This window comes from Lepidochelys olivacea (assembly GCF_965140295.1).
Source record: "Lepidochelys olivacea isolate rLepOli2 genome assembly, chromosome: 6".
NCBI classification, from domain to species: Eukaryota; Metazoa; Chordata; order Testudines; family Cheloniidae; genus Lepidochelys; species Lepidochelys olivacea.
Window position 1 is genome coordinate 25,537,752 of NC_140416.1, and position 20,329 is coordinate 25,558,080.

A 20,329-nucleotide genomic window follows, 5' to 3' on the forward strand; every position below is an offset into this window, starting at 1 on the left:
AAACTGTATTTAAACTAAACACTCCAGATTAAGTGGAACAACAGTGGATAGTCAAAATTTGTAGGAATATACAGGCCACCTAAGTCCACACTTAACTTTGTAGCTAACTGTCTCATCTCCTGAATTGCACCTATGCTGATTTATATTTCACATCTATGTGCAAGTTAGTTTTATAATTAACTAGACTGTCTACTTAATTACAACTAAGAAAGGTTTTTCTGATAGTTGAAACAAAAATACAGTATATGAGTGCTGAAAAATTATATATATATACACAAACCTTTGAGAAATAGGGCATTTTGGCAATGTTATTTCCCCCCACCCAGGTCCATTTCTTTTAGTGTGTGTGTGTGTGTGTGTGTGTGTGTGTTTGAGAGGGAGAGAGAGTGCGTGTGTGACAAGAATGATAATTTGGTATGCTATAAAGACTGTGTCTACATGAGTAGAATATCCACTGACTTTAGTCAAAAAGTGGCAAAGTTACGCCAGTCATCCCAAGTAAGTATCAATAAAATCTTTACATCAGACGGAGTCTATATATATGACACATCTTATAGAAAATTATTTTAAGAATGTTTTATAGAGTTCTACAATTTTTTAGGAACTATTTGTTATATCACTCCACCTGTAAAGGCAAGTTCCTTAATTACCACGAGTCCAACTCTTGAGAACTCAGAAGGAGCCAAAAAAAAAAATTTATAAATAGTTTTTCTATATCTAAATATGTCATGATTCTAAGATGCAGTAAATATCTGAAGACCATCTGGGGCTACAAGTGAATGCTGGGACCCATCAGAAAGAAGAGAATATCTTTTCTCTCCATTGGTATAAAGCTCCTATTTTTAGCCCCGGGGAGCTGTGAGAAACCAACGTAATCCTGTCACTGTTGCAGGATTGAATCTTACTTTTCCTGGGTCTCAGGAAGTATAATTCTGAGGGCAGGAGAATTCCACATCTGAGGGAAAAAGGGAAATATTTCTCGGATAGGTTAGTTTTTATAAAAGTCATTGTCTGAATCTGCTCGTACTGAGTTCTTTAGAAAATCTGACCCTCAACTTCCCTGTGCCCTCAGTTCCTCATCTACAAAATGTGGATAATAATACTTCTTTTCTTCCACTTTTTGTCCGTCTTGTCTATTTAGCCTCAGAGTTATTCATGGCAGGGACTGTGACTTATGTGTACCTAGCACAGTGGGCCCAGATTTTCAATTGGGGCCTCTGGGTACTACCCTAATAGAGACAATAAATAAAAATAACGATCAGGAAGAGTGCACTATGGAGATGATATATAATATTTAAATGTCAACTTGATGGTCAGAAAATTACTAGAAAGATTAAAAAAAAAACTAAAATCCCAAACAGTGTTGGATCCTCTTGAATGAAGAAATTATTTTATATCTTTAAGTTCAGAACAAAATCAAATCCTAAATTGTAAAATCCCAATGTTTCCTTAAAGTGAATCCCTTGAAAGGCCAACACTGAGGGGGAGTGAAAGGGGAGGGAGGGTACTATGCATGGGAAGGGAGAAGAACATATACAAACTTCTCTTCTTCAACCTTCCAAAAAGCCTGGAAATAGTTCCAAGATGGGGTTTACAGCATTAGTGATCTAACGTTCATGTAGTGCTTTTCATCCAGGAAGATCCCTAAGTGCTTTCCAAATCGTACAGAAGAATCACTCTGTCCACGAGTGAAGTACCAGCCCCCTCTGGGTGAAAGGAGTTAGCTGTTAAACAGAGTACAGCAAAACTACTCAAGAGTTGCAGGAGAGGAAGTGAAGAATGCTTTATCCAATTGATACTACAGCAGGAATTTTAGGTTGGCAGAATGTATTTCCCAAACTGCTCTTTGGCAATGGCTCTGAGGTTTAATGGTCCCCGTGAGCGAGTTGTTCCCAACTGATAAACTAAAGTAGGCTTATAAACGTGTGTGCAGGCAGCAACTGAAATGCATACAGCTGTAAATCCAAAGTATGTGGGATTTAAAATAGATTCCTTAGGAAATCTGCTTGCACAATCTGAAGAATGAAGATGAAGGTATTTTGGTGCTATTTAATGTTCTTTCTTATTAGACAGGAAATCCCGCGATTAAACAGGAAGTTCTGTTGGATGTTTCCGGACATACTGGACTTTAGTTTCTAGACTATGGCCTTCATTCAAGCACTTAACTAGCATGGTATGGGGGAGGGACCAAATTGCAACTGTTGTTCACCAGCAAGGGGGTGGGGGCATCTGCGTCAGTGGGGCATTCATGCTGGGGAAAGACGGGGTGATAGGCAATGTTTGCACTGCAACCCTCCCAGGGGGTTTGGCTGTCACTAAAGTTAGCAGATATGACTGAATCCTCCCATGGAGAGAGAAGGTCTGTGACTAAGATGGAGCCACTTTCACATTTCTTTTTCAGAACAGAACAGCCTCACCTGTGGTGAATTACCAGCACATCGTGTGAGTCCCTTGGCCATGCCCCTTCTCTGGCCATATCTGCCCACTTTGGGGGCTGTATTGGCCAGTGGCTCCTGGCCTCCTGCTGGAGCAGCAATGGTGAGGGGATTAGTACAGTCCTCTATAGGTGCTGGAATTAGGGTTGCTGGGGGTGCTGTCGCACCTCCATCTTGAAGTGGTTTCCATCATGTACACGGTTTAGTTTGGTTCAATGGTTCTCAGCACCCGCACTATAAAAATTGTTCCAGCACCCCTGCAATCCTCCATCCCTAGGCCTTTAGCTTGTAAAGGTTGGATATTCCAGGGCACTAATTGTTTTGTTAATAAAATGAATCTAGGATGTTTACACAATAAACTTGCGGGAAGGTGGGGCAGGAGCATGGTATCTGCTGTGACCATGACAATTAATCTGTAAATAATTTTGCTTGAGTTTCCACAGCTTAGTTTATCCCTTTATTTTCTAGGGAATAAAAACAAATATTTGGAGAAGGAAGGACAGAATGTTGTGGGTCATCCTAGAGTGTGTGAAAGTTTTCTACTGTCCTTTCATTTGCAGATAGGAGGGGGAACACTAGGTTTTTAGAACACTGTTTACCAGAATTACACACTGTACAGGTGCTCCTAGATTTGGATGTCACTCCTCTTGAACTATTTAGCAGGAAGCTAGTAATGTCACAGTAACACTTCTACTGAAATCTGTGGTTAGTATGATGATTGGAAACAATGGGACTAGAAGTCAAGATTCTATTCCTACCTCTTCCTGTGATTTTTTTGTATGATCTTGGGCAAATAATTTAATCTTACTGTGTTTCAGTTTATACATTTGTAAGAATAGGTAAAATAATACTTATCGACCTCACAAGAACGTTGTAAGAATTCATATAATGTTATGTAAAGTGCGTTGATCCTTGTATAGAAGGCATATAGAAGCGCAAAGGATTATTATTATGTCCCCATGGAAAACTAATACTAATGAATCAAAGCTAAACAATTGCTGTATTCTCCAGCTTAAACTTTTTTTATAATGCTTAACCCATCTCGGAGAACTCCTTTACGACCTGATTCTGAAAGGTGCTGACCATCCACAATTTCTGTGGGAGCTATGGAATCTCAGTCGTGACATTGCATCTCTACTGTGAGAAATTATTTTGTTAAAAATATAAGGGAATTCCATGTTTTGAGCCATATCCTTAATGGGTGCTATTCCATCAAACATAGCAGTGCTATGATTGCTCACACCAGCTAGGAATCCTGTCCTTATAGTTTCTCAATGCCTTCCAGAACAAAGCCCTCAGTTTGGAATTGGAAAGCTAGGTTGGATTCTTTTACATCTCTTAGCAATAATAAACGTTCCACAATGGGAATTTTAGTTAAGCGTTCTGCTGCTGATACATAAGAAGGAGTAGAATCCATCTCATCCCTGCTCAGCTATGTTGATTAGTGCCGTGCTAACAGGTGTAAATACTGTGGTAGTAAAAACTTATCTTAGGGCAAGTCTACACTACTGCTTAAGTCAATCTAACTTACGTTGCTCAGGAGTGTGACACTCCTTTCCTCCCCACCCCCACCAGCGGAGTGACACAAGTTTTGCACTGTCCATACCGGCACTATGTTTGTGCTGGGAAGGAATTTTTCCCTTGCCACCATATTGGCTTAGGTGGATTTGTGTTTTTTTCGCCTTCCCCACAGTGGATTCAGATGGAATTGCAGCTCATTATTTACGTGTAGGGCAGATGTCCAGTGCAGGCACTCCATAGGGAAGGTATACAGTAACTGGATAAATGGCTTGGAAAAGGGCTTAAAAAGGGGTATTTGGTAAAGGAGCGAACGGGGGTGGTTGGGGACTCCTATGATTGATACGGCAGGGAGCCAACCGCATTAACCCTCCTACACGGTGAGGGGTGGATGGTAAGATCCCAGCAATGGATTTGCTGGAGAGACCTGGATGGAAAAAAGAGGGGAAGCTGGTGGAAGCTCCCGGATATGGTAGGGTCTCAGCAATGAATTCACTAGAGGGACCTGGATGAAAAAAGAAGAAGCTGATAAAAGTCCCGCAGGTAATTATGGAATAAACATGGGGTTACCTGCACTGTACACTTTTATCTGCTGTGTAGTCCCAGACATCTAATAATAAAGTTGCAGTCTGATTAAACCCATGTCAAGTGTCTCCTGTCCTTCTTTCGGTACAGCCAGACAATCAAGGGTTTTGATGGTTCAGACTCATATTTTTTCTATAGTATTCCCTGAACCTGAAACCTCTGTTCCATTCCTATATGCCACAGCAAAAGCTGGGTCAATACACTCAGGAAGAAATTTTTTTAGTCTCATGGGACTCCTCTAAACTAGGCCAGCTGCAACTATGAAGGCAGACAACATATGGCATGAACAGAGCCCTGTTCTTCTTCTTTATTTTGTGTCTGAGTTTAAAATATCCAGATATACAGGCAATATTTTCCCTATGCTTAGACAAGATAAGTGGATATTCTTCTGTGTATCCCATTTCCCTGACTTCTTTCTTCCTTTCTCATCTCCCAGTCAAATATGGTTTAATAGACTTATCAATGATCTTGTCATGTAGAGTTCGGTTGCACATGGAATATCTTGCTACAGTGATTCTTCCTGTATGTGAGGCAAAGAGACTTCCTTAAGTTTGAACTGTGGTTTGGGAGAAGGTATTATAGGCATAACCTTAAATGTTCCTATGATTAACATACCTGAATTGCTGTAGGCTTTGCTTTCTTGTTTGTTGTCAGTTTCTCTATTGTAGGGGTGCTGAATATTCTGAATGAAGTAAAGATAAAAGCTGCCTTCTGGTGCCACTGATTTATTTTGAAAGGAACTTTAGCTCTTCCTACTGTCATAAAAAGATGTCCTTGCTTGACCTGCTTAAAGCAACATAACACTGAGAGTAAATATATTTTACTTAATAATTTGTAGTGCTATTATATCTCTAAGTTACTGTGCCAACGTTAACTAATTAGTCCTCACAATACCCTAAGAGGTAAATAAGTATTGTCCTGATTATACAGACAGAGAAACCAATACCAAGAGGTTGTGACTTGTTAGAGGTCATGCATCAAGTCAGTGCCAGCATTAGAACTTGGAAGTTCCTGTCTTTCACACCTCTACACTAGACTACACTGCTCTTCCTTGTTACTATAGTATGTGCTGTACGCAATCAGTGAAGTTCTCTTCTATCAGATCATAAGCACATATTCATATTGAAGCCCCTAGAGAAGGGAATGCATATAAGGAACCACATCATTTCATTATACTAATAAATGCTGAATTAAAGATTAACAACCGTTTGCCCCAGATTCATTTTTTTAAATGATATTGGTTCTAACCATGTGCTAAACTATGCACAAGTGTGTGATAAATATTTCTGGATCTCACCTGCAATGAGAACCCGCTGGAGTAATACTTACTGGGGCGGACATTGCTGCTTCCTTGCCATCTCTCTGCTTTCAGAGGCAGTAACTAACTGTCTTCTCTCTTAGCTACAGCAAGTATATCTGATGTGTCCTACCCTCTTGAAGATACAGCGTCTTTGTTGAGAAAGACCTTTTCCTTTAAATCTCTCTTAAGATCTTTCCAAATATGATTCAGGGCCTTGGGTGTGTGGTGAAGGTCATAGTTCGTACTTGGGATTTCTGAGCACAAAGGGCATCATAGAGCATCAAAGTCTCTCTGTATGTGTTTGAGCTTTTGAGGAGATAAAGTTGGCCTCATTTTTCTTACCAGGTTGGTGTCTGTCCTTCATAGGCCACAGAAAAAATGAGTGCGTTAGAATATGTTTTCTGGAACGCCAAAATGTCCTTGGACAATGCCCTTCCAATGCAAGCCACATGTCAGAGATAGTACAAGTATTTTTCATTTTCACAGGCTGATCCTCTATTCAGTCACAACCTCACAACAACAAAACATGCTTCTGTGACCTCGAAGGTTGATATTACAGATCCCCTCTTTGAAGGGCTCTTAGTCCGGCTGTTCTTTGCTTGCAGCAGGTTCAGAATGCAGTGGCATGATTGCTCACTGAGTTGAACGACCAGGATTACATCATCCCCACCTTGCATTCTTTAAACTGTTTGCAAAGTGATGGATTTGCTTTAAATTGGCTGAACGTGGAGATTAAAACCTATGATGGTCTCAACTCAACACTGCTGGGTATCTGACATAATGCACCAACCCGCTTTCAGGATCCCAACCATTGCTTCTGGAGTCAGCAGGCATGTGTGTGTTTGCTGTGATGGCCACTGCAATGTGGAGTTCATTCCCCTTGACATGCATCTGATTTTGTTCCTCATTCAGAAAAAGCTCTCCCCCTTTTCCCTAATGTGTCTTTACCTCCTGCCCACTGTTTCAATTGGACTGTCTGATTTCTTTTTGTGTTTCTGTTTTAAGGGGCTGTACTTGTGAAGTTTTTATGCTACTGTGTTTGCAATTACTCTGCTGCAGAACACCCTATATGCTTTGGGAGGGAGAGTAGCTATATAAATAAAACTAGTGGTACTGTGTCCTAATAACCAACATTTTCACCACAGCCTCTAAGAGGCAAAGTACCAGAAGCAGAGGTGTGGATCATTCAGGAAGGAAGAGCTGTCTGGCATCTAGAAGATGTAATAACACCATGCAGCTAGGGTGACCAGATGTCCTGACTTTACAGGGGCAGTCCTGATATTTGGGGCTTTGTTTTATATAGGTTCCTATTATCCCCCACCCTCTGTCCTGATTTTTCACACTTGCTGTCTGATTACCCTACATGCAGCTAGGTCAAGGCTTGCAAGTGTGACGTTTACAAAGCACGTACATATCTTCCTGATCTATACAGAAATTTGTTTTCACACGTACCTGATTAAAAAGATCATAAACTTTGAGATATTTTTGTAGCTGTTCAGTGAAAAGTGTGCTCTATGTGGAAGCTGATTGAAAAATAGAAAACACTGTTTTTTGGAAAAAAAATCAAAACGTGCTTTAAGCCATTTTCTTTATGCAGATTTCAAGCTGGAGGATTTTGAGATTTCTTGTTCAAAATTTTTTTTTGTAAAAATGTATATAGAAAATACTCTTCTGCCCCAGATGTTTTGTTTCCTTTACTCCTGTTCTCCCCTTACCCTTCTTTTCCTCCCTTTCTTCCTCTCTACTCCTTTTCTTTTTCTAATTTTGCCTCTGAAAAAAGAAGGAAGTGGGAGAAGAAAGGAAAAATGATCAAATAAAATATTTTTTGGTTTTATACTTCACACCCCCTATTCCCCCCCCCTGCAATTTCACAGAGAAAAGGGAAATTTTTGAATAAACACTTCTTTGAGGGGAAAAATCTGACTTTGGAAAATAGAACTAGAACTGGTCAAAAGTTTTCTAACTTTTATTTAAACCAAAAATTGGGCTGAGACAAAATAGTAGGATACACACAGAGTAAACTGTTACTCTAAAAATCTTTCTTTAGCTAAAAACTGCACCCAGAAGATCTGAATTTCAAAGCCAAGGGGCAAGATTTGGAAGTGACTAGTGATCTGGGTTGTATTGACCTGAGACCCCTTAAAAGGGCCTGATTTTCACAGGGTGGGTGCTCAGCACTTTCTAAAAATAGCACCCCTTTAGGAGTCCCAAGTCTGGAACCCAAATAGTGAAGCACCCAAATCGCTAATCACTTTAACACCTTGGCCAGGGTGACTATATTCTCATGAAAATGGGCATACTCCTGCCTGCAAGTGCCCAGTGGGTGTTATTTTAAACAAGTTGAAGAATTCATAATTGTTGTTTTGCGCGTAAGCTAAAGGACCTTTCCAGTACAGAGTGCAGGTGAATTTAATAGCATGTTTCCTTCCCATTAGCATGAGTGAGAGTTTTATGCCACTTGATCTCTACACACCATGTGGAAATTCTACCTCGTTGTGATTAATATCATGTACAGGGCAGTGCAATGGATGATTCTTAAGTTTCCGCATCTGTGTGCAAATCCATATCCCTACACACATCAGTTTTTGCTCTTTGTGAAAACATGACATAGGGCCTGGGACTACTGTTTCCCTTCCTGTACCCCCATAGGCCACAAACTGTCTGTATTGTGTTTTGCCAGGCTTTGCGCCCTTTGCCACCTGTGTAGATGAGTTTCTTTATGGACTCTTCAGTTCAGAGTTTAGCTTTATCTCTGGGCAATCTTCCTTTCAAACATATGGAGTGAGGCCTGTTTTCATGTTCCAGAGAAAACTAGAATTGTTGTCAAACTGAGGAGCAAGAAACCGATTCCATAGAATGAGATTTTTGTTTTAACGTTTACAGATACCAGAACTTATATTCACAGTATGTCTGCAGCTACTACCAGTGAAAATCACATTTGCTGAATTGGGCCTGCTTGACTGAAAACCACATGGATTTCTGGCTCAGGTAATGTGATTAATCTGGTTGTGATAATGCGGGGGAGCTCCCTTTTATGGACACCCAGCCAGCCAGTTAGCTATAAAGTCCCTCTTGGTGGCTGCTTGCTTTACCTGTAAAGGGTTAAAAAGTCCCCCAAGTAAAGAAAAGGGAGTGGGTACCTGACCAAAAGAGCCAATAGGAAGGCTAAAACTTTTTAAAATGAGGAAAAAAGCTTTCCCTTTGTCACTCTGTTGTTCTCTCTGGGCTGAAGAGACGGGGGCAGCTGGAATGCTGCGTCAAGTTTGGACCAGGTATGAAAATTCATCCTCCATACCTAGCAGGATTCGTTGGGACAGGGAATGTTTAGATAGATGTGATTAGGTTTATTTCTTTTATTTTGGCTTGTGGGACTCCTCTGTGCTAACCCCAGATCATAGAATCATAGAATATCAGGATTGGAAGGGACCTCAGGAGGTCATCTAGTCCAACCCCCTGCTCAAAGCGGGACCGGTCCCCAACTAAATCATCCCAGATGCTTTTGTTTGCTTGTAACCTTTAAGCTGAAACCCCAAGAAAACTATTTGGGTGCTTGACTTTTAAAAATCTAGCAAAAGCCTAAGTTCCAGATGTATTTTCTTTCTTTTTGTTTTAATGAAATTTACCTTTTTTAAGAACCTGATTGGTTTTGTGTCTTAAAAGGTCTGTGCATATGTTTTTCAATTAGCTCGTGCAACAGCTGGGTTTCCCTTTTGTTTATTTTCTTTCTTGGCTTCCCTGAGGGAGGGGTGGAAAAGCCAAGGGACCTCAGGCAAAACTTCCCAAGTGAATTTTTCAAGGATTTGTAAGAGGCAGTTTTTCACTTGGGTGGTGGCAGTGTTTACCAAGCCAAGGTCAGAGTGGGGAATCAGCCTTGACAGTGGTAAAAAGAAATGTTTCTAGTGTATGTTTAAATTTACCATATCATGCACATACTTGTATGTATGCATTTTATTTGTGAACTAGGCCTTAAAAACATTGAACATCTGTGAGAGGGAGACATCAGGCCAAGCTGGTGTAAATTGGTGCATCTTTGCTGAAGTCAAAGGAACTGCACCCATCTACACTGACAGAGAATTCGGTCCAAAATCATAGTTTTTCTTGCATGTCATTGTAACTGCATCAAACTGTCATGCAGTTCTCTAGAATCATAGAATTGTAGGACTGGAAGGGACCTTGAGAGGTCATCTAGCCCAGTCCCCTGCACTCATGGCAGGACTAAGTATTATCTAGATCAGTGCTTCTCAAGCTATCTGATGTGCGGGACCGGCAATTTTTTTTTCCACTGTGCACACAGACTGGCAGCCAATGGCTTGCGGACTGGCAGCGGTCCGCGGACCACCACTTTGAGTAGCACTGATCTAGACCATCCCTGACAGGTGTTTGTTTAATCTGCTCTTAAAAATCTCCAATGATGGAGATTCCACAACCTCCCAAGGCAATTTATTCCAGTGCTTAGTCACCCTGACAGGAAGTTTTTCCTAATGTCCAACCTAAACCACCCTTGCTGCAATGTAAGCCCATTGCTTCTTGTCCTATCCTCAGAGGTTAAGAGAACAATTTTTCTCCCTCCTCTTTGTAACAACCTTTTATGTACTTGAAAACTGTTATTATGTTCCCTCTCAGTCTTCTCTTTTCCAGACTAAACAAACCCATTTTTTTCAATCTTCTCTCATAGGTCATGTTTTCTAGACCTTTAATCATTTTTGTTGCTCTTCTCTAGACTTTCTCCAGTTTCTCTACATCTTTCCTGAAATGTGGCACCCAGAACTGGACACAGTACTCCAGTTGAGGCCTAATCAGTGTGGAGTAGAGAGGAAGAATTACTTCTCATGTCTTGCTTACAACACTCCTGCTACTAAATCCCACAATGTTGTTTGCTTTTTTTTTTTTTTGCAAAAGTGTTACACTGTTGCCTCTCATTTAGCTTGTGATCCACTATGCCCCCAGATCCCTTTCTGCAGTACTCCATCCGAGGCAGTCATTTCGCACAAATAGAAGCAAGAGAAAGTGTTATCTGAGTTAGAGAATCCTGATGATGCCTGATTCCTCTTCATGGGGAAATCTACAGGAAATACTGACCTAACTACCCAAATTCCTTGCTATTAAAGGTGAACTGCACCCCAGCGTAGGGCTTGGCACAAGCTCTGTGCACGAGTTTTAAGTCCTATTTAAGCCCTTGTGGGTTTAAGGAAGAATTAGGAGATGCCACTGGTTTTGTCCTGGGTTTTCTTCACAAGGGTGAGTTTCGCTCTAATTGCCTTGACTATTGTGGAATTGCTTGTTATTAGTAATTTGCATATCTATATCCTTGTGTGGCTGATTCCCAAAGTGCTTTTGCAAATGGTGACTTATTAATCCTCATGACATCCTTGTGATGTAGAGAAGTATTAGTATTATTAGTTTCATTATCCAGACTGGTAAATTGAACAACGCTTATGAGGCCTAAATTGCCAAAGGCATCCACAGACTTGGGTGCCTGACCTGATTTTTGAGTGGTGCTGAGTACCTACAGCTCTCATGGACTTCAGATGAAGTTGTGAAAATCGGGTGCTAGGGCCAGAATTTTCCTCCTTACTCTGGCCTTTTTTATGGGCCTGAATTTGGCAGGGACAGAGTTCCCCAATCATTGGAACTGAGCAACTCAGCCACAGGCTTAATGGGCAGGAGGGGCCATAGCAGATGCCACTATGGGGATTCTAAATGGCACTGCTACCCATAAGTAGCTCAGCTTGGTCTGCCTGAACTTACATGGCTCCCCTGCTTAAAGCCACCATCGTCCCACTTGTCTGCAACTTCTGTGCTGTGCCTCTAAGGATAACTCTACGCTCGTCAGAGGCGTGATTGCAGCCGGTGTGGGCATACCCACATGAGCATTAATTTAGCTATCATGGCTAAAAATAATCGAGAAGATGTGGTGGCATGGATCCTGGTGTGGGCTTGTAATGGAGTACCTACCCAGGGTCCCAGGTGGGCTTGTCCAGCCAGCACTGAAGTCCACACCGCTGCATCTTCATGGCTATTCTTAGCATGCTAGCTAAATGTAAAGCTATTGTGAGTATGCCTACGCGAGCTCTGTTCACACCTCCGACTGCAGTGTAGACAGACCCTCCTAAGGCCAACGCTGAATGCTTTTGAAAATCCCACCCTAGTCGCCTGAAAGGGAGAAACTCAAAAATTGGGGCACCCAAAAGTAGTGGATACTTCTGATACTAAATGATTTAGTCTTAGACAACCAGTAGCAGAACTAGGAATACAACTCAGGAGTTCTATATCCCAGCCCTCTGCTTTAACCATTACATACACATTCCTCCTATTAATTGCAAAAGAGATGCTGGAGTTTTCAGCAAGACTTCTCCTGCATTTACATCTGCTTTAGATCCCTTCTTTCTGCCTTCCTAATAATTCTAAGAGACAGGATGACAGCATTGGTTAGGGGGGCAAAAAATCTATAAATAATACAGTATGTAAAGTGGCATTTACCCAGAGTCTTAAAACTCTCATACTCCGATTTGATTCTGTTATTTTTATAAACTTCATCTTTTTTGACACTGACAATGATTCGTATAAATATTAACTGATCCATTTAAATCAGCTGCATGTAAGAGTGAGATTGATTTGTAGGATTCTTTGGGGCCCTACCCTGCAGTCCTTACTTGGGCTAACCACCTGATGAAATCAGTGGGAATGTGCCTGAATAAGGACTGCAGGACTGAGCCCATTAATCCTTTCCAAACTTGCCACACTATCATATATCCTAACCACTGGATGGCAGATGCTGTATTTTTGATTTTCAGCAACACTGATATTTAAAACAGAAATAATATTACTTCTTTCTTTTGCAATATATAAAACAAGGTGCGTTAACCTGAACTGAAATTCTTCATCTACCGTACTCTTAAGGGTATTTTTTGGAGTGCAGGGTGATTTCTTATCGTGCCTCTGTATTGTCTTGCGTGCTGTTTCTATTTTCACATTGTGAGCACTTCTCCCTTATACTTGGCCATGTGCTCTATCTTGATTATCAAAACATGAGTAAGTAAAATATTTTAAAAATTGAAATTTGTCCAACGTTGTTTTTGCCCTAGTCTGTACAGAGAAGCTCTTTGGATAGTAAAAGAGGATGATTCCTTGTGTGCTTCTTACTTCTCAATTGTAATAAGATTGTATCTCTGTTATAGCTGGAATGGATATGACATCAGATAGTAAGTAACACTAAGGAGCTGCTCCTGCTTTCATTGAAATCCAATGGCAAAACTCCAGTAACAGATAAATGACAGCGGGGGATCTTCTGCAATCAACCCTGCAGAATAGTTCCTCTAAGTAACATTTGGACAAGCATACATGCTGTGAAGGTTGAATCTAACAACTGCAACATTTAGTGATTAGCGCGTGCGGTGTTTGTATATGCCATAGCTATAGTGCACATACTGCAAAAGGTCAAATTCTGCTCTCCCTGACAGTGCTCCTTAAGGCCATGATCCTGCAAAGACTTGTTCACGGGCTTAACATTATGCACCAGTAGTTGTTCCATTGAAGTCACTTTCGTCAAGTGGTGACGTTGCACTTCGCAATATGAAGAATTCAATGTATCAGCTTCAACTCAAAGAAAATTCCTGTTCTAATAAAATATGGATGACTGTGACAAAAGTAGCTTTCCGAGGTTTCCAAGACTCTTGTCTTTACACATAATGTCTGAAAGGTGACAGAATGATAGCACTGGGAAATGGGTTAACTGTGTCCCTTCCCTGACTTTGGAGCCTACCTGTAAGGCTGAAAGTGTTGTTCAGTCTCTAGGGATGAAAAGCCCACCTCCCCATAGGATGCTAACTGTTTGTGGTGTAAACATCTACCCAGTTGAAACTGTACTAAGATGACAACTCATTTCATGGGCCATGCCCTAAAGTTATCAGCTGGCAAGGAATTGCTTTGAGTGGGTGATTTATAGCATATTCACATTGTGATACCAAACGAGTGAGCTATCCGGTCCCTGAACTAACTAAGTACATGGCACTACAGATATCTGTTCTCAGCTATTAAGCCAGGGCCTGCTCCAGCTAAAGTCAATAGTGAAATTGTCATTGCATACAATGGAAACAGGATCTGACTCCAACTTGTTGGGAAATGTTGCCTTGCTTTACATATATTTTATTGTTATGTTGATTAGTCTGTGGAACTCATTGCCACAATATGTCACTGAGGACAGGATTCAAAAAAGGATAGAATGTTTATCTGGATAAGATAAATATCTGGTTATAATAAGAATTTTTAAAAAGGTTTTGCAAAGTATATAAATGCTCATGCTTTATCCTTTAAATGTGACTATTAAGAAGAAATTTTCCCTGGGGACAGGTTATTCCATAACTGCCTAGTGCAGAGGTTTTTTTTACATCTTTCCCTGAAGTAGCTAGTACTGGATTCCAGTGGAGACAGAATACTGCGCTAGGTGGACAACTGGTCTCAATGAAACTGGAAATTCCTATGTTCCCATGTGAACAAATCTGAGATGATTTTGATTCTGGCTGAGATGAAGATCATCTTGTTGCTCAGTGATAGAGGAGAGGAAAGTGATCAGGAACCGTCAGCATGGATTCACCAAGGGCAAGTCATGCCTGACTAATCTAATTGCCTTCTGTGACAAGATAACTGGCTCTGTGGATGAGGGGAAAGCAGTGGATGTGTTGTTCCTTGACTTTAGCAAAGCTTTTTACACTGTCTCCCACAGTATTCTTGCCAGCAAGTTAAAGAAGTATGAGCTGAATGAATGGACGATAAGGTAGATAGAAAGCTGTCTAGATTGTTGGGCTCAACGGGTAGTGATCAATGGCTCCATGTCTAGTTGGCAGCCGGTATTAAGGGGAGTGCCCCAAGGGTCGGTCCTCGGGCTGGTTTTGTTTAATATCTTCATTAATGATCTGGAAGATGGTGTGGATTGCACCCTCAGCAAGTTTGCAGATGACACTAAACTGGGAGGAGTGGTAGAAACACTGGAGGGTAGGGATAGGATACAAAGGGCCCTAGACAAATTAGAGGATTGGGCCAAAAGAAATCTGATGAGGTTCAACAAGGACAAGTGCAGAGTCCTGCACTTAGTATGGAAGAACCCCATGAACCGCTACAGACTAGGGACCGAATGGCTCAGCAGCAGTTCTGCAGAAAAGGACTGAGGGGTTACAGTGGACGAGAAGCTGGATATGAGTCAACAGTGTGCCGTTGTTGCCAAGAAGGCCAATGGCATTTTGGGATGTATAAGTAGGGGCATTGCCAGCAGATCGAGGGACATGATCGTTCCCCTCTATTCGATATTGGTGAGGCCTCATCTGGAGTAGTGTGTCCAGTTTTGGGCCCCACACTACAAGAAGTATGTGGAAAAATTGGAAAACGTCTAGCGGAGGGCAACAAAAATGATTAGGGGACTGGAACACATGACTTATGAGGAGAGGCTGAGGAAACTGGGATTGTTTAGTCTGCGGAAGAGAAGAATGAAGGGGGATTTGATAGCTGCTTTCAACTACCTGAAAGGGGGTTCCAAAGAGGATGGATCTAGACTGTTCTCAGTGGTAGTAGATGACAGAACGAGGAGTAATGGTCTCAAGTTGCAGTGGGGGAGGTTTAGGTTGGATATTAGGAAAAACTTTTTCACTAGGAGGGTGGTGAAACACTGGAATGAGTTACCTAGGGAGGTGGTGGAATCTCCGTCCTTAGAGGTTTTTAAGGTCAGGCTTGACAAAGCCCTGGCTGGGATGATTTAGTTGGGGATTGGTCCTGCTTTGAGCAGGCAGTTGGACTAGATGACCTTCTGAGGTCCCTTCCAACCCTGATATTCTGTGACTCTATGATACCTTGACCTCAGTGCTTCAGGAGCCAAATTAGTGGTCACCATTACCCAAAGGACCCACAGTCATGTGAATTCATTGTTTCATCTACTATTTATATTATTCTCACAGCAAAACGACAGACCAAGTATTATTATTTTATCAACTACAATTGGTTAATAACATAGTAAAAGCACCCTGACTGGGTAATAACCTAGACTTGTTAGTAATTAAATCACACAATGTTTTAATATCATGTGCTGCAAAGAGCCACAGGAGACACATTAAAGAGCCACTTGTGGCTCTCGAGCCTCAGTCTGAGAATCCTGACCTTGCTCTATGGGTGAGTGTCCACTAAACGGAGGCCAATTTTCGGGGAGTCATTTTTTCCTTGACATTTGGTAGCTTGCTTAAGTTGTTTTGAGTGTTTAGCGCAGAAGGCTGGCAATGGGCAAAAGGTGCATATTAAAGCACAAAAAAATCGGAGAGAAATAGAAGTTCTGTGGTTTCACACTGTTACTTGGTAACTTGGACAATGCAGTTCTGTACTTCATCAAACAACTTGGGAAACTGGACACGCTTGTAAATAATTCACTTCATTGTCTCTTTTTATGATGATGATTATTTATTAGTTTATTAAGAATGATTAGAAAAGTACCTGCTCTCTACAAGGAAGAAGGTTTAAATGGACGAACGCCTCACGTAAAGGGACAAATTGTTACCACCTGTTGAACCGGGGCACTGGGAGGTGGGGGGAGGTGCAAGTAGCGTCCCCTGTTCTTCACGCCCCTCATTTGGGCTGGTTACAAAAGCACAGTTTGTCAACCCAAAGGAGATATTACTCCCATTTTTACAGCTAGGGAACTGAGGCACAGAGAGACTGTGATTTGCTCAAGGTCACATAGGAATTCTGGCAGAGTCTGGAATTGAACCCTGAGCTCCCAAGTCCCAGGCCACTGCCTTAAATACAAGATCTGCCTTTGTCAAAATAGGGCATAAATTCGTCATGAATGGTGCATAAGCCTTGCATAGATTTCACCCACGTAGCATACCTAGGCTATCCAGAACCACAGGATGAAATTTTATCAGGGTCAATTCAGCCCTTCCAACTTCCCAGGAAGTTTGTGTGTATCTGTATTTTAGGTGGAACCTAAAACACTGAAGTCTGATCAGCTCTGCATGAACATTAAAGATTCCATGGCAATTTTTGTAAAAGCAGAGCTTTGCCCTCTCGTCCTGGCCAAAATGTCTCCTCCCCAGAAGGTTAGATAGTGTATTGTTTGTAATGGCTTCTCTAGCTAAAAAGCTGCTGCAGTTAATGGTGGTGGATATAGAAATGTGTTGGGTTGTGGGATGAAAAACAATATAGAAATGCTGTTGGCTTTAAAATATTCTTTTCTTGCAATCCTACTGACATCTGCAGCTAAACTAAACTTATTTTGTTTCTTAATGGAGCAGACTTTCTAAATGCCCTTTTCTCAAGAAAAGTGAGTGCACTTTTGTGGAATTGATGTATTGCTGTTTAGACATAGCTAACACTTTAAGTAATCCATACTGGTTTAAATTAACATAAGCTCTTTTAATAAAACTACTTGCACCCTTGGGATTTTTAGGAAGTATAAACATCTAGGACTAATCACCCAATTGCCCAATGTTGCTTGCTTAAGCAAAACTCATATAAAAGTGCATTTATTTGGCACTGAAAAAACACCTGACACTAAAAGACATTGGTTAGGGTATCAAAGAGCTGGTTAAGGCATGCTTGATTTGTCTGGAAAACATAAGTTAAAAGCAATTGTGCAGCACGTGGGCCAAATCCTGAAAAATGCAGAGAAGCAATGGGCAGGTCTGCTTTAAAAAATGATGGCACATTATGGCCAAGATGATGATGATGTGGTTATTATAGTACAGACTAGAGGCCGGAGTCAAGGTGTAGTCCCCATGGTGCTTGGCGCTGTACATACACAAAGCCAGACACAGTCCCCACCCCTAGACTAAACAGACAGAGTGGGAGGCAAAACAGGGGCATAGAGAGGTGAAATGACTTGCCCAAGGTCACTCAGACAAGTGGCAGAGCTGGGATTAGAACCCAGGGACAAAATCATGGCCTCATGGAAGTCAATGGGAGTTTTGCCATTCGCTTCAGTGGACCAGGATTTCAACTCAGGTCTCCTGACTCCATCCCCAGGGCCCTCTCTATTATACCACGCTGCGTCCATGCCAGTGTCCATTTCCAGGTGTCAGCCCTTCTCAGGATTTGTTCCTGTATGTACTAGAAGTTCTCCTGAACATCTAACTCCTAATGTTGTGCCTGGAGCCTTTCTTTATCATTTATAACCGGACAAACCAGAACACTGGATCCAAATGCCAGAGAGTCTCAGATGCTGTGGTGAGGAGGGCTTTGTAAGAACTGGAATAAAATCGAATAGAATGGTGGAAATTCAGTTTCAAATTGAAATCCACAGTTGAACTTTCTGACTTGTGTAAATCTCTATAACACATCAAACAATACATGATGTGAACTTACCAGGGCTCTCTCTATTTGTATGGGAAATCAAAACATAAGAATGGCCCTACTGGGTCAGACCAAAGGTCCATCTAGCCCAGTATCCTATCTTCCAACAGTGGCCAGTGCCAGGTGCCCCAGAGGGAATGAACAGAACAGGTAATCATCAAGTGATCCATCCCCTGTTGCTCATTTCCAGCTTCTGGCAAACAGAGGCTAGGGACACCATTCCTGCCTATCCTGGATAATAGCCATTGATGGACCTGTCCTCCATGAATTTATCTAGTTCTTTTTTGAACCCTTGTTTGAAATGCAGCTTTATGTTTTCTTTGTTGCTAAGGTGTGACCCAAGAACTTCTGGATGCCCTCTGGAGGGCACAGGGGAACACAAGGGTACAGGGACCAAAAGACTGTCATGTAAGGTCTCTACTGAAAGTAAATGTCACACTGGTCACCATAGAGACTAACATATTTATTTGAGCATAAGCTTTCATGAGCTACAGCTCACTTCATCCCATAACCACTGGAAAACATGTGGATGGATGTTGTGAACGGAGATGTTCATAAGGTCTGTGACTAGGGACTGGTCAACAGAAAGGCGAAAAACAGCTTTTCTTTCATGTAAGAAGTTTTTAAACTATCTGTCTGTATACATGTAAATGAAGTATTGCATCCATTTACAGACTTAGCCCGATGCTAATGAAGGATTTGGAAATCTTAACGGAGGAAATTTACAGGAAGAAGTAATACAGCACAGCAGAGCCCTGTTTTACAAGTAAGGACAATGCACTTTTAGGAGCATAACCATTTAACCTGTGAGGACAAGCCACCAGCAGGCTTGATCTTATGAGGAGGGGTCTCGGCCAATCTGGTTGAAAATGCTGGGGAAAGTACTTGGAGTAAGCCATCTTGTAAGAGAGAGGGGAATGCCTTGTTGGTTAAGTTTAGCCTCTAGAACGTCTATTATGATTTTGTTTAATGTATAACCCTTTGTTCCCAGTAGTCTCACTCTATCACTTGAATCTCTGCCCTTTAATAAATGTAGGCTTGGTTTACACTTATGTCACTAGAACTATGTCGCTCAGGAGTATGGAAAAGTCTCCCATCGGTGTAAGTAATGCCTTCACTGAGCACTACAGTGGCGCAGCTGTACCACTGCAGCACTTGGAAGTGTAGACAAGCCCTTAGTCTTGCTTTCACTCTCTCTCTCTCTCTCTCTCTCTGTCTATATAAAGTGCTGTGTGTTCAGAAGGGTGTGGATCCTGAGCTGAATCATGTAAGCTGGTGTGTGCTGTTCCTTTGAGAGTAGTGGCTCTGAGACTTCTGGGGCTTTTCAGGGGAACAGGGGTTGAGCACTCCAGAGGCACTGTCTGAGGTCTCAGGGGTCAGTGTGTGCCCATCGCTAACCGGTACAGAGAGAGCGTGAAGCCTGCAAGGCAGGGCTTGTGTTGCCTGAGGCTGGGTGTTTCAGGGAGCTGATCCACAGCAGGTACAGACAAGGCTTTCTCACGCTAAGGGGCAGGTGGTGGAGAGATGCCTTACAACATATCAAACAATGCATGATCTAGACTGATCACATTCTCTGTATTTGAATGAGGAATGTAGCTATATGTTGATGGAGCACGATTTTCTGTTTTCTTTCATGCTAAGGAAACTAGGAGCTATTACATCTGACAGAATTCTGTACCCATTTGGAAAGACTTGTAAGTGAATGTTGAGTTGATGGCCCAGGAAATGAAGGAATGTAGATGTATCTGCCCAGTCATGCAGACTGAAATGCCTATTTAAGTCACGTATGTTCTTGGGACATTGAAGAATTCTGTTAGAGCAGATCTTGCTTTTGTTGCTTAAAGAACTAGCTTTCTCCTGACTGGCTGGTTTTGGTGGCTTTTTTTTTAAAGGTTCTCTTTCCATCACTCAAATGAAAGTCCAGAAAGATGTTTTAAATTGTTTTATGCTATCACAGAATCATGAGTGTCTTGACCTAACCTTTCTCAGTGTAAATCAAACAGTCCTATGGTAAGATTTATCGCGGCCAGTGAATTATCAATGTAATTACATAAGAGGATGCCAGCAGAGTGTGCCTGCGTTCTAAGAATGTGTGCAGCACATATGTAGCTGGCTCTCTGCAGTACGCTGAAATCAGAGATTTATTGCATTTAACAAAGACTCA

At 41.6% G+C, this 20,329-nt stretch overlaps 2 protein-coding genes across 9 annotated transcripts in view; one reads left to right on the top strand and one right to left on the bottom strand.

Moving 5' to 3' along the window:
* Positions 1 to 20,329, top strand: part of SERGEF (secretion regulating guanine nucleotide exchange factor) — a 422,577-nt gene that overhangs the window by 398,755 nt on the left and 3,493 nt on the right. For 3 of the 4 annotated variants that reach the window (XM_084630056.1, XM_084630055.1, XM_084630057.1), the window contains one exon: positions 18,840 to 18,931. In XM_084630056.1, the coding sequence (XP_084486182.1) occupies positions 18,840 to 18,903 (64 nt within the window). In that variant the 3' untranslated portion in view covers positions 18,904 to 18,931. Of the gene's footprint in view, positions 1 to 8,721; positions 8,827 to 18,839; positions 18,932 to 20,329 lie in introns of those variants that run through there. The other variant, XR_014711938.1, reaches the window with a different exon arrangement.
* The window catches only part of KCNC1 (potassium voltage-gated channel subfamily C member 1), a 197,659-nt gene that overhangs the window by 167,563 nt on the left and 9,767 nt on the right, over positions 1 to 20,329 (bottom strand). The gene's annotated exons all lie outside the window — the stretch shown is intronic.